Source organism: Perca flavescens, chromosome 13 (genome assembly GCF_004354835.1).
Source record: "Perca flavescens isolate YP-PL-M2 chromosome 13, PFLA_1.0, whole genome shotgun sequence".
NCBI lineage: Eukaryota > Metazoa > Chordata > Actinopteri > Perciformes > Percidae > Perca > Perca flavescens.
In genome coordinates, this window is record NC_041343.1 from 14,636,326 (window position 1) to 14,647,103 (window position 10,778).

Consider the following 10,778-nt stretch of genomic DNA (forward strand, 5'->3'; position numbering starts at 1 on the left):
GAGTCCTCCGAGATAACATATCCCGGAAGGACTCCTTCTTCAGTCGGACGGCTTCCCTGACCACTGGTGTCCACCACGGTGTTCGTGGGTTACCGCCCCTTGAGGCACCTAAGATCCTAAGACCACAGCTCCTCGCCGCAGCTTCAGCAATGGAAACTTTGAACATTGTCCACTCGGGTTCAATGCCCCCAGCCTCCACAGGGATGCACGAAAAGCTCCGCCCGGAGGTGTGAGTTGAAAGTCTGTCGGACAGGGGCCTCCTCCAGACGTTCCCAATTTACCCGCACTACACGTTTGGGCTTACCAGGTCTGTCCAGAGTCTTCCCCACCCCTGACCCAACTCACCACCAGATGGTGATCGGTTGACAGCTCTGCCCCTCTCTTCACCCGAGTGTCCAAAACATACGGCCTCAGATCAGATGAAACGATTATGAAATCGATCATTGACCTTGGCCTAGGGTGCTCTGGTACCAGGTACACTTATGAGCATCCCTATGTTCGAACATGGTGTTCGTTATATAGACAATCCATGACTAGCACAGAAGTCCAACAACAAACAACCACTCTGGTTTAGATCAGGGAGGCCGTTCCTCCCAATCACGCCTCTCAGGTGTCTCCATCATTGCCCACGTGTGCGTTGAAGTCCCCCAGCAGAACAATGGAGTCCCCCACTGGAGCCCCATGCAGGACTCCAGTCAAGGTCTCCAAGAAGGCCGAATACTCCGAACTCCTGTTTGGTGCATATGCACAAACAACAGTCAGAGTTTTCCCCCCACAACCCGCAGGCGTGGGGAGGCGACCCTCTCGTCCACCGGGTAAACTCCAACACAGCGGCCAGCCGGGGCTTGTGAGTATCCCCACCCCGCCCGGCGCCTCACACCCTGGGCAACTCCGGAGAAGAAAAGAGTCCAACCCCTATCCAGGAGTATGGTTCCAGAACCGAGACTGTGCGTAGAGGTAAGCCCCACCAGATCTAACCGGTAGCGCTCCACCTCCCGCACCAGTTCCGGCTCCTTCCCCCACAGAGAGGTGACGTTCCACGTCCCCAGAGCCAGCGTCTGCCGCCCGGGTCTGGTCCGTCGAGGCCCCTGACCTTCACTGCCACCCATGTGGCATCGCACCCGACCCCAACGGTTCCTCCCACAGGTGGTGGGCCCATGGGCTGGAGAGATGGGAGCCACGTAGCTTGTTCGGGCTGTGCCCGGCCGGGCTCCGTGGCAAACCCGCCACCAGGCGCTCGCCCGGCGAGCCCGCCGTCTGGGCCTGGCTCCAGGCGGGGGCCCGGGCTTCCTCCGGGCAGGGTCACTCCATCTCTACCTTGCTTCTTCATTGGGGTTTTTGAACCATTCTTTGTCTGGCCCCTCACCTGAGACCACTTTGCCTTGGGAGACCCTACCAGGAGCACAAAGCTCCAGACAACACAGCCCTCAGGTTCACAGAGACACACAAACCTCTCCACCACGATAAGGTGATGGTTCACGGAGAAGATATCTATATATATATGAAAAATCTTTACTAAAGTATAAAAGTAAAACAAATAAAAGTCTGAAGAGGACTTGCCTGCATACATGAAGGTCTTTTATATGGTAATTAGAATGTTCAGAAAGAAAATGTTCCTGCTTGTCAGTAATGTTATCCACAGAACACAAATTGTTGCTTATGTTTACACCATAGACTTTACTCACATGGACAGAACTAACTACATTTTGAGTTGAAAATATATTAAAAGTAAAACAACAGGCCTAATCTTATATGGATACTATAACACCACAATGTAATGTGTTGTAATGTTTGGACTGGAACGATTAGTCAAATCGATTGACATAAAAAAAAATCAATTTTGTTAAACTTTTAACAGCTAAGTAACGTTAGTAGCCGGGGAAATGCTAAACATTTACATTTTCACAGGATTTGCAGAATTTCTCTGTTTATTTTTTTTTTTAATCTTACATAATTGTAACAATAATTGACTTAATCGATAGTGGTTGCAGCCTTACTTACTAGCATGAGGATCAGTGAGGCTCATTATAATGCCCAGAGACGGAGCTCTCCTCCAGTCAGAGATTTCCGCCCCTGTCATCTTGGACAGTTTGGAGCCCGGATGCGCCGCCATGCCGACTCTATCAGCGAATGGAATAATTTATTCACCAACCTGCCTGCCATTGGGCGACTAGGAGTTCACTGAAGAAGTCGACAAGACAGTTTGGAGGGCAGAGGAGCCCCTAACTGCGGGATGACTAGTACGGGATACCCGCGCTGTGTGTACTTGTTTGTTTGCGTTGCTTGCCACCGTTGTATTGATGTAGCTAGGAACACTTGAGTGCTAGCTACGCTAACGTTAGCTCGAGTCGAGAGAGTGCGCGGTAGTGACAGTCCGGCCGGAGGCGGGGAGAACTGTGAGGTGAGACTGTTAGTTTGATGGTGACTACACTAAACTGTTGACTGTATGCGTAGAGATAGGCATCTGGTAGATAGTATCACTTTTATCAATCACGATTTTAGGGGGGTTCAGGCAGCAGCACATCGAGCTGGGTAGTTGACTGTTTGTCTAGTATCGGCTTTTTGGCCGGAGTGGAGCTGAACGTTTAGTCGACGTTTCAGTCTTCTGGCCCGCAATAGAGAAGCTAAGAGCTAGCTGGCTAACTAGATAACTGTCCAACACAGGGAGGACTTCTAAACTTTTCAGGTCAGTAACTCCTGAGTAGCCACTCTTTAGATGTCAGATACTCAATCTAATAATGACGTAGTCCTAGACACTGCATCTAAAGCGGGGACTGTTATTATTGTAACACTATGCAGTGTTTCCCCTGTAATTTTAAGACAGCCGTGTTGCATTTGGCAATAATTATTGTTATGTCTCATATATTTTGCTGTTTGGGTCTAAGTTATGTTTAAAGTTGAGGTTCTAATGTTCAACATATATTTTATTATTATAATTATTATATAGTCGTTACTTATAAAGCAGCTGGACTACACTTAGTTTAGTTATAGATAACATTGACGCTAAATTACAATATTTATACATAGGCTATGTTTGCAGTGGTGGTCATTTCCATGCTGTGGTGGTGCAGCACTGCTAAATGAATACAGAGGAAACACTGCTATGTTAGGATATGACAGTGGAAAGTAAAGAGACATCTGGTACATCTTCTTCTGTAAATGCAAAGTGATTGACCACAACGTGTACTTTAATTAGCCTAACCCTCATTTTTTGAGGTGCCGGTCCCTGGACTCAAGTGTGAGAATATCAAAAGCATAATATAGTAAATTATATGAGTGACTGCATTGTAGTTAGAGAGTGTGTGATTGCAGCAATAACCTACTTTTATGTAACATTGTTCACCATACCTCACATGATTTATACTATTCGTTTTTCATTTGACAGATGTTTTCTCTGACTTTCAGATCCAGAATAATTTCCATGTCTGCATCAGTCCTGACAACCAGAAGTGATGTCTGTTGATGAGGATACTGTAAAAACTGGCAGTCCACAGGCCAGCTCAACTTCATCTCTGCAGCTATCAGAATGTACTGGAGGATACAGCAATATAACTGTGATGGTGGAGGGTACCGCTGCCACCCCTGATTTTGCAGCTGCTTGTCCTGTCTCAGGCCCTGAAGCCTCTCCAAAACACATCAGCGCGACTGATGCACTTACCCATTCAGACGATGCTGGACAGGGTGCCAGAGGGAACGAGAATAACATCAATCGCAGGAACAGCTTTCATCATTCCAAACAACAACAGCAACAAACAAAACTAACCAAGCGCCGCTACACAGCAACCGCTAGTTTCAAGCATCCAACATCTGGCAAGAGGAGACGAAGGGCCAACTCTGAGAGTGACTCCGTCCTGCCCACCAACTTCCTCCTGGGTGGGAACATTTTTGACCCACTGAATCTCAACAGCCTGCTGGATGAGGAGGTCAACAGGGCACTCAATGCAGAGACGCCCAAATCCTCCCCGCTGCCAGCGAAGAGTCGAGACCCTGTGGAAATCCTCATTCCCAGAGATATCACAGATCCACTGAACCTGAACAGCGGGATAGCAGGCAGCAGCTTTTTGGTGTCCCCCTTCAAAAGTGGTGGCAGGAAGAGACACCGCAACAGACACCATGGAGGAGGAGGAGGAGGAGGAGGAGGAGGGGTGGGGCTGGAGGAGGAGGTGGGGCTGGAGGAGGAGGTGGGGCTGGAGGAGGAGTAGGAGGTGGTGGGATTTCAACCACACAGATCAACCTCTCAGAATCAGGAAAAAGTGAGGTTAAAACTGGCACCTCCACACTGCTTCCAGGTATGTTAGCCTCATGTTCTGCACTAGATGTCTCCAAAGAGTCCAACAGTTTCTCCAGTGTCGCAGGGGATTCCCATGAGCACTCAGCTGACAACTCAGCCAGCTGCAAGGAAGAGATGACCTCTGTTTCTATCGAGGATTCCACTTCCTCCACATCGGGGGCACCAAACCAGCACACAAGCAGACGCAAGCGTAGGCGCAACTCTGGAAAAATGGAGGCCCCTGTGACCCATTCTACGCCAATTGGAAAGTCAGTATCTGTAGACCGGAGTTGTGGTACATCGAGAAATTCCCAGTCCTTCCACACACCAAGGAGTGGTCCCAAAACAGGGCCAGGAGGTCGCCAGCACCAGCAGCCCCACACCCAGGCGAAGGAGCAACAGAAGAAGTTCCAGTATGGGAACTACAACAAGTATTATGGCTACCGCAACCCAGGCGCTAGTGAAGACGCACGGGTACGTGTGCTTCGTCCCGAATGGTTTGAAGGTAAAGACGTTCTGGATTTGGGATGCAACTCAGGCCACCTAACACTCTATATTGCCAAAATGTTAAGACCTGCCCGCATATTAGGCCTGGATATTGACAGTGGTCTGGTACATGCAGCTCGTAAGAACATCAGACATTATCTGTCTGAACTGCAGACCCAAGAAGCCAGGCATGCGATGCAGGAGAAAAAGAGCACTAAGCAGGCAAGGAATGGAAATGAGAGTCTCACAGGCACAGACAAGAAGCACAATGAAGCCGAGAGCAGGGATGAAAACGGTAAACCGGTGAAAGGAGAAAGTGGCCCTGCAGAGGCTGCAAATGACAATGACTCCTGTCACACAGATGAGGCGGGGACCCAGAGACAGGGCGACAAAACAGAGGAAATGGAGCAGGAAGCGTGTGATTCACCCCCTGCTGATCACTCTGTGAGCTGCTCTTTTCCTGTGTCCCTACGGATCTCCAGGGGGCCCATTGCTGCACCTCCACTAACAGAAACATCCACCACACGGCCCGGCGAGTTCCCCTCAAATGTGTCCTTCGTCAAGGTAAGACTGCATTGCCTGTGTGAACATCTGGTGGCAGCATGAATGAGGTTCCCATGTTGTTGCATCTTGGGAGCTTAGACAAAGGTCAAAATAAAATCATTACCTCACAATTACCTGCTGCATGCATTATGTCTGCATCTTATATATTCATTAAGACTAAGGTAGCAGCATGATGTACAGAAACTAGGGCTGCATGATATGAGGAAAATATCTAATTGCGATTATTTTTTTTACTGATCTTGCAATTGCGATATGATTTACGATATTGATGGGAATGAACATTTTTGTATCATTATTCTGATTTTCATTGAAAAATATTCAAATTAAAAGGACAGTCAAAATGATAGTAGTAGTTTTTTTTTTTTTTTTTTTTTTTTTTTTTTTTTTGAGGATCTGTACCAAACAAAGATTTCTTTTTTTTTTCTTTTCTTTAGTCTGTAGGATAGGATTTGTAGGCCGGGATGTCTCTGCAGCACCATACTTAATTTAACAACACATTTAGCCTTTTAACAAATATTGTTATTGTATTAATAAGGAAGCATCTGCACCCGTTTGATTTTCTGAGTCCCTTGTATTGTCTTGAGTTCATCTTCACTTGCTCAAGCTGTGATAATGGAGGAAATTACCACTAGTTTGTCCCCCCCCTTATGTCTGTTGCACACCTTGTGTGTGTTTCCATCCAGAGGCTCACTATTCCCGATGCTGCCAGTGATTTTGAGAACTGAAAGATGGAAGCAGGAAAGAGGAAGCAGTCTGTCCTTTTCACCAGGGTGATGTTGCAATGTGGCTAGAAGCATTTGGCATTGGCCTATCAGTGCCACCTTTGGTTGAGAATTTGACAAATGTTACGTCAGATTTTCTCTTTCAAATGTAAAGGTTTCTCATCTTGACTCTCGATAACATTTCTTGGACGTGCGGTAGACCAAACCCCAGCTATTGCTAGTAACACCTGTGTCTTTTCCTGACATTACATTTGAAAATGTCTACTGTGAAAAAGGTCTGTTCTGATAATCAAGTTTCCCAAACTTTGTTCCCAGTTGCCTTCTGTTTAAATAGTGATCAGGATCAAATAACACTCTCCTTCTGTTTCTCCTCAACTGTTTCTCATTCCGCATCAATAATGCATATCAGTCCATGTATCTCCATATTTGAGTAGGGGGAGCCAAGTTTTTTTTATATAACTTGATACATGACTCAAAGTGATACATTTATTATTAAAACAAATCCCTTTCTGGACTTGTTGACACATGGTTTCGTATTAATCTTGCACCATTTGTAAGTCAAATGGTTTCACAGTGCAGCAGTAAAATGTGGTGGGTATTCTTCCTCAGTAGCTCCTGTGTTGGTTTAGGTTGCATAGCTTTGCCACCTGCCTGTATTGGAAGATCGCTTGTGAGATACAAATGCATACTGTTTTTTATAGATAGATAGATCGATCTTATAATTATATATTAATTATAGGACACATTTAAAAAATATTTTACTTGCCCCTGTGTTGTTTTTTTTTTTTTTATATATATTTTTATTTATTTGTAGACCAGTGGAGTCATCACTGCACTCTGCTGTCCAATAGACCCCAAACCAAATCTAAGACACTTTCATTAACGTCAACCAAATAAGATTTACAAATACCAGATTTCCATCTGTGGCCATACCCCTAATGTGTTTCTTTCAGAAAACAGTCTTGACTTTATTACAGTCATGGTGCTCAGAGTAGCACAAAATAGTTTGTCCTGTCAAGGCCATGTTTTTTCTCACTGCACCTCTTCTCTCCATTTAGGCCAATTATGTACTGGAGAACGATAATCTTCTTTTGACTCAGCGTCCAGAGTACGACGTGATCCTGTGCCTGAGCGTTACCAAATGGGTTCACCTGAACTGGGGAGACAGTGGCCTCATGCGGCTCTTCAAGAGAGTCTACAAACATCTCCGTCCTGGAGGCATGTTCATTCTGGAGCCACAGCCCTGGGAGTCCTATGTGAGGAGGAAGAAGCTGACGGTAAGAAACTAAGATGACTAAGAGGGCTGTTGTGATGCCAACCATGACTTTTGTAACAAAGCAAAAATACCTGGGATATACCAGGTGGCCTTTTGTGATTTTTAAAGCTTTGTTTGATTAGCTAAAATGTTTCTTTTCACTCTCACTTGCCAGGATAATATTAGCAGGAACTTTCACAGCATCCGCCTCAAACCTGACCAGTTTTCATCGTACCTTACAACAGAGGTGGGCTTCACAAGTTCTGAGTACCTTGGGGCCCCAAAGTGTTCAATAAGAGGTAAATATTCTAATTTGTCAGAACAAATGTATGCATTACATGTGATCCACCACTTGATGTCATTTTCAACTTTTTTTTTTTTTTTTTTCTCCCCAGGTTTTCAGAGGCCAATCTACTTATTTCACAAATGACCGCTCCTGCCTTGAAGATCACTGAATGTGAGTAGCCTAAGCCACCACCATACATAGAAGCCAGCCAGCTGCCCTGGACTGCAAGGAATCATCTGTGTCCTTAACAGTTACTCCAGCTTTTCAAATGCTGAAGATGAAATTCAGAAATGAGAATGGGACCAAAGTGGAATCAATTTCGTAAAGATGAGATGTGTCGAGAAGAGGTATCTATCAGAATCCTCTGTGACTACAAATTCTTAAAGAGTATGGAGTGAACTTGGATCGGACTCCACAGTGTATAACCTGGACATCATAGCTGGGCCAGACTGTAGAAGAGGTGCTTAGCTGATTCTTTCCTTGGACCATCCTAGTGCTAATGATGCTCCACTTTGATGCAAGGCCATAACATGTGTTTGAAAATCTTTGGCCATATATCTTTACTTTCAAAACTTTGTTTTCATAACTGTTCTGTGCCACCGCATCAACATAAAGTTTACATATTAGGGTTGGGCAATAGGGCAGACTTTTTCCAATTGGCCAGCATATCCACGTTAAGTTGTGATTGATGGTGTGTTCACTACATTAGCTCCATGTGACCAACTGTGTGTTGCACTTGCAAAACAGCAGTACACCACTGGATTCCAAAGCCATTACACAGATCATACTGACATGATGTCCTTTAAAAAGCCGGGTGATGTGCTTTATGCTGTGTAGGACACTATGCAGGTTATGAATGAAGCCTCATATTGCCAGATCCATTACAACTACTGATGACAGAAATTGTGCCCTTTGTGGTTACATATCTGCATCATTTTTGAAGCCTTGAATCCCGTTGTGGTGGACGTATAAATACAAATATTTTGGTGAATTTGAAACAGCCAAACAAATTCCATCAGCCGTAGATTGTCTATAGCTGATATATCTGTCCCATTTTCCAACCCTAATATATAGTTTGTTTTGTCATTATTTTTTGCAAAATAGGCCTTAGAGCTGATTTAACTTTAATATGTTACAGAGCTGTGAAAATGTAAGTCCACATTTTGCCATGGACAGTATGAAAAGCTCCTAAATTGCACAAACCTAAGACGCTATGAAGTGAAAAGTGGCTTGTCTGAGTGATAAAGACAATAATGCACGATGAGAAAGGTGCACTGAAAACAGCCAAAAACATACAAAAACAGAACAGCCATCCAGTAAACTGCCTAAACTACAACTAGTGAAAGCTTACCCAGTGCCCAGCCAGCATGTTTTCACGGTCTCTTGTCCTTTTTTTTTTTTTTTTTTGTAACAGTCAGTTCCTTAAAAACTGTCATGATGAATGTCATCAAATATTAGATTCTGTTATTATGACTTGGGAAAGTACGTAGTTTACTCAGGCCTACTAGCACTGGCAAGAGTACTTTTATATGGTACCTCAAACCTGACCACAGCTAAAATGTTAAAAATGGGAAAAATCAGATATCTACATTTTCAAGAAAACAGTTTTGGCTTTTTGAATGTAAACCTTCAGGCCTGTGTAATTTTACTTGAGAGTTTGGACTGTTTAGGAAGCAACAAATCACTTCTTGGGTTTTTTTAAGCCTTTTCAATGCTCCATCCTAATGGTAGGGGGCACATTTAAGCTGTGCTAACACCCAGGTGTCGGCTCAGCTCAATAATTTAGCACAGAAACCACAAGGACTGTTTAGCAAGGTAAATCTGTAGCATGCAGTGATCAAATGTATATTTTTTAATGACAGTTAAGCCATAGCCCTACCTTTTTATATGTTGTTTATGTGACTGTGACTGAGAGTATAATTGAGTGTAAGATTTAAGGCAGAGGCCTGTCATTAGAGAGTTGCTACAGCGTCTTCAGTGATGTATAAATCCGACACATGCATTGTTTTGTGTGGTCTGATCTTCACCACTGGACAGGCATTAATTCAAACAGCATCAGAATCACTTTTGAGCTCCTGAGTTGAAATCAGCTTCTGTAAGACGGAACAAAAATTTACATTTGTAGAAAATGGATTGTTAGTAAAATGACCATATGACTTTTTACCATTTGAAATATTAATAGGCTGTTTGTATTGAAGCTCTGCCGAACTATTTTATGGGTAGTTAGTCTTTGTGATTATATCTTTACTGGTGTGCGCACTGAGCATTGCTCATCTACAACCTTTCATTGTAAGTGGCTGGGACTAAAAAGCTTCCTTTTTGTGACTGGTTCAATTACAGCATTTGGCATACTAGAGTAGGAGATGATGGAGAAGGATGGATGATAGGTTTCTATTTTAGTAAGTGATCAGTGTAAATAAGTTTGCAAATTTTGTTTTAATGTTGTCAATATTAAGTTCATAACTGCTTTTGTCATTTTCCAGTGTTTTTTTTTTTTTTTTTTTTGTGTGTTTTCAAATGTTCTCTGCCAATTTGTGAGTGAGTCAGAGTTTTTGTCCTAAAACAAACTGCTAATCCAGCTCTGTAACAACAAATGAATATGTACATTGCAATGTTCTGATGTGTTTGCTTTGTTCTGTCCTGGCAGGCACATGGATTGTTAGATTGGCTCTTTATTTTTTTATAAACCATTTCAAAGGATTGTTGTTGTTAATGCACTCTCATTTCACTTTATCTTTTTAAATTCTTCAAAATAGAAAAAGATATTTAATACTTTTTCCATCAAACTTTTTATAACACGTTGTGGAACACCGATTAATCTATACAATAAAGCTTTAGGTTGCATTCTGAATTGAAAGAGGATTGGCTTCAACCTCAGTCGGCCCATCAGACACAGCACCAAATCACACCTTTCTCCTAAACTAAGACAATCTGTTTCTCAGGCTTAAATTTAGCCCACAGCTGTAACTTCAAGGGCATTTTGCTTTTTTGCATTACTAACAAAAGATTTCCTTCTTGAGTATTTTATTTGGGAAACAAAGGTAGTTTAAAGCTAGTGAGTACTTTGCCACAAATGTGAAAGATTGCACTTTACTGTATCAGCAGCAACAGCTTAGAGATCTTAACCCAACAAGCCTGACTCATAAATCCAGGTATCCAAGCTAAATCGTGTCTTTACTGGAGATGTGAAATTGC

General features: G+C 43.5%; 2 protein-coding genes across 2 annotated transcripts; both read left to right on the top strand.

Annotated features, from left to right (window-relative positions):
- Window positions 1–2,040: 2,040 nt before the first annotated feature.
- Window positions 2,041–4,133, top strand: LOC114567027 (7SK snRNA methylphosphate capping enzyme-like; the record flags this gene model as incomplete). Its single annotated transcript, XM_028595916.1, has 2 exons — window positions 2,041–2,401; window positions 3,386–4,133. A coding segment is annotated over exon 2 (681 nt), but the record flags the coding sequence as incomplete, so codon positions are not given.
- Window positions 4,134–4,193: 60 nt separating this feature from the next.
- Window positions 4,194–10,284, top strand: LOC114567142 (7SK snRNA methylphosphate capping enzyme). Its single transcript, XM_028596092.1, has 4 exons — window positions 4,194–5,320; window positions 7,101–7,319; window positions 7,473–7,596; window positions 7,693–10,284. Exons 1-4 carry the CDS (start codon window positions 4,292–4,294, stop codon window positions 7,725–7,727), a joined length of 1,407 nt encoding a protein of 468 aa, XP_028451893.1. The 5' UTR covers window positions 4,194–4,291; the 3' UTR covers window positions 7,728–10,284.
- The last annotated feature ends 494 nt before the right edge of the window (window positions 10,285–10,778 follow it).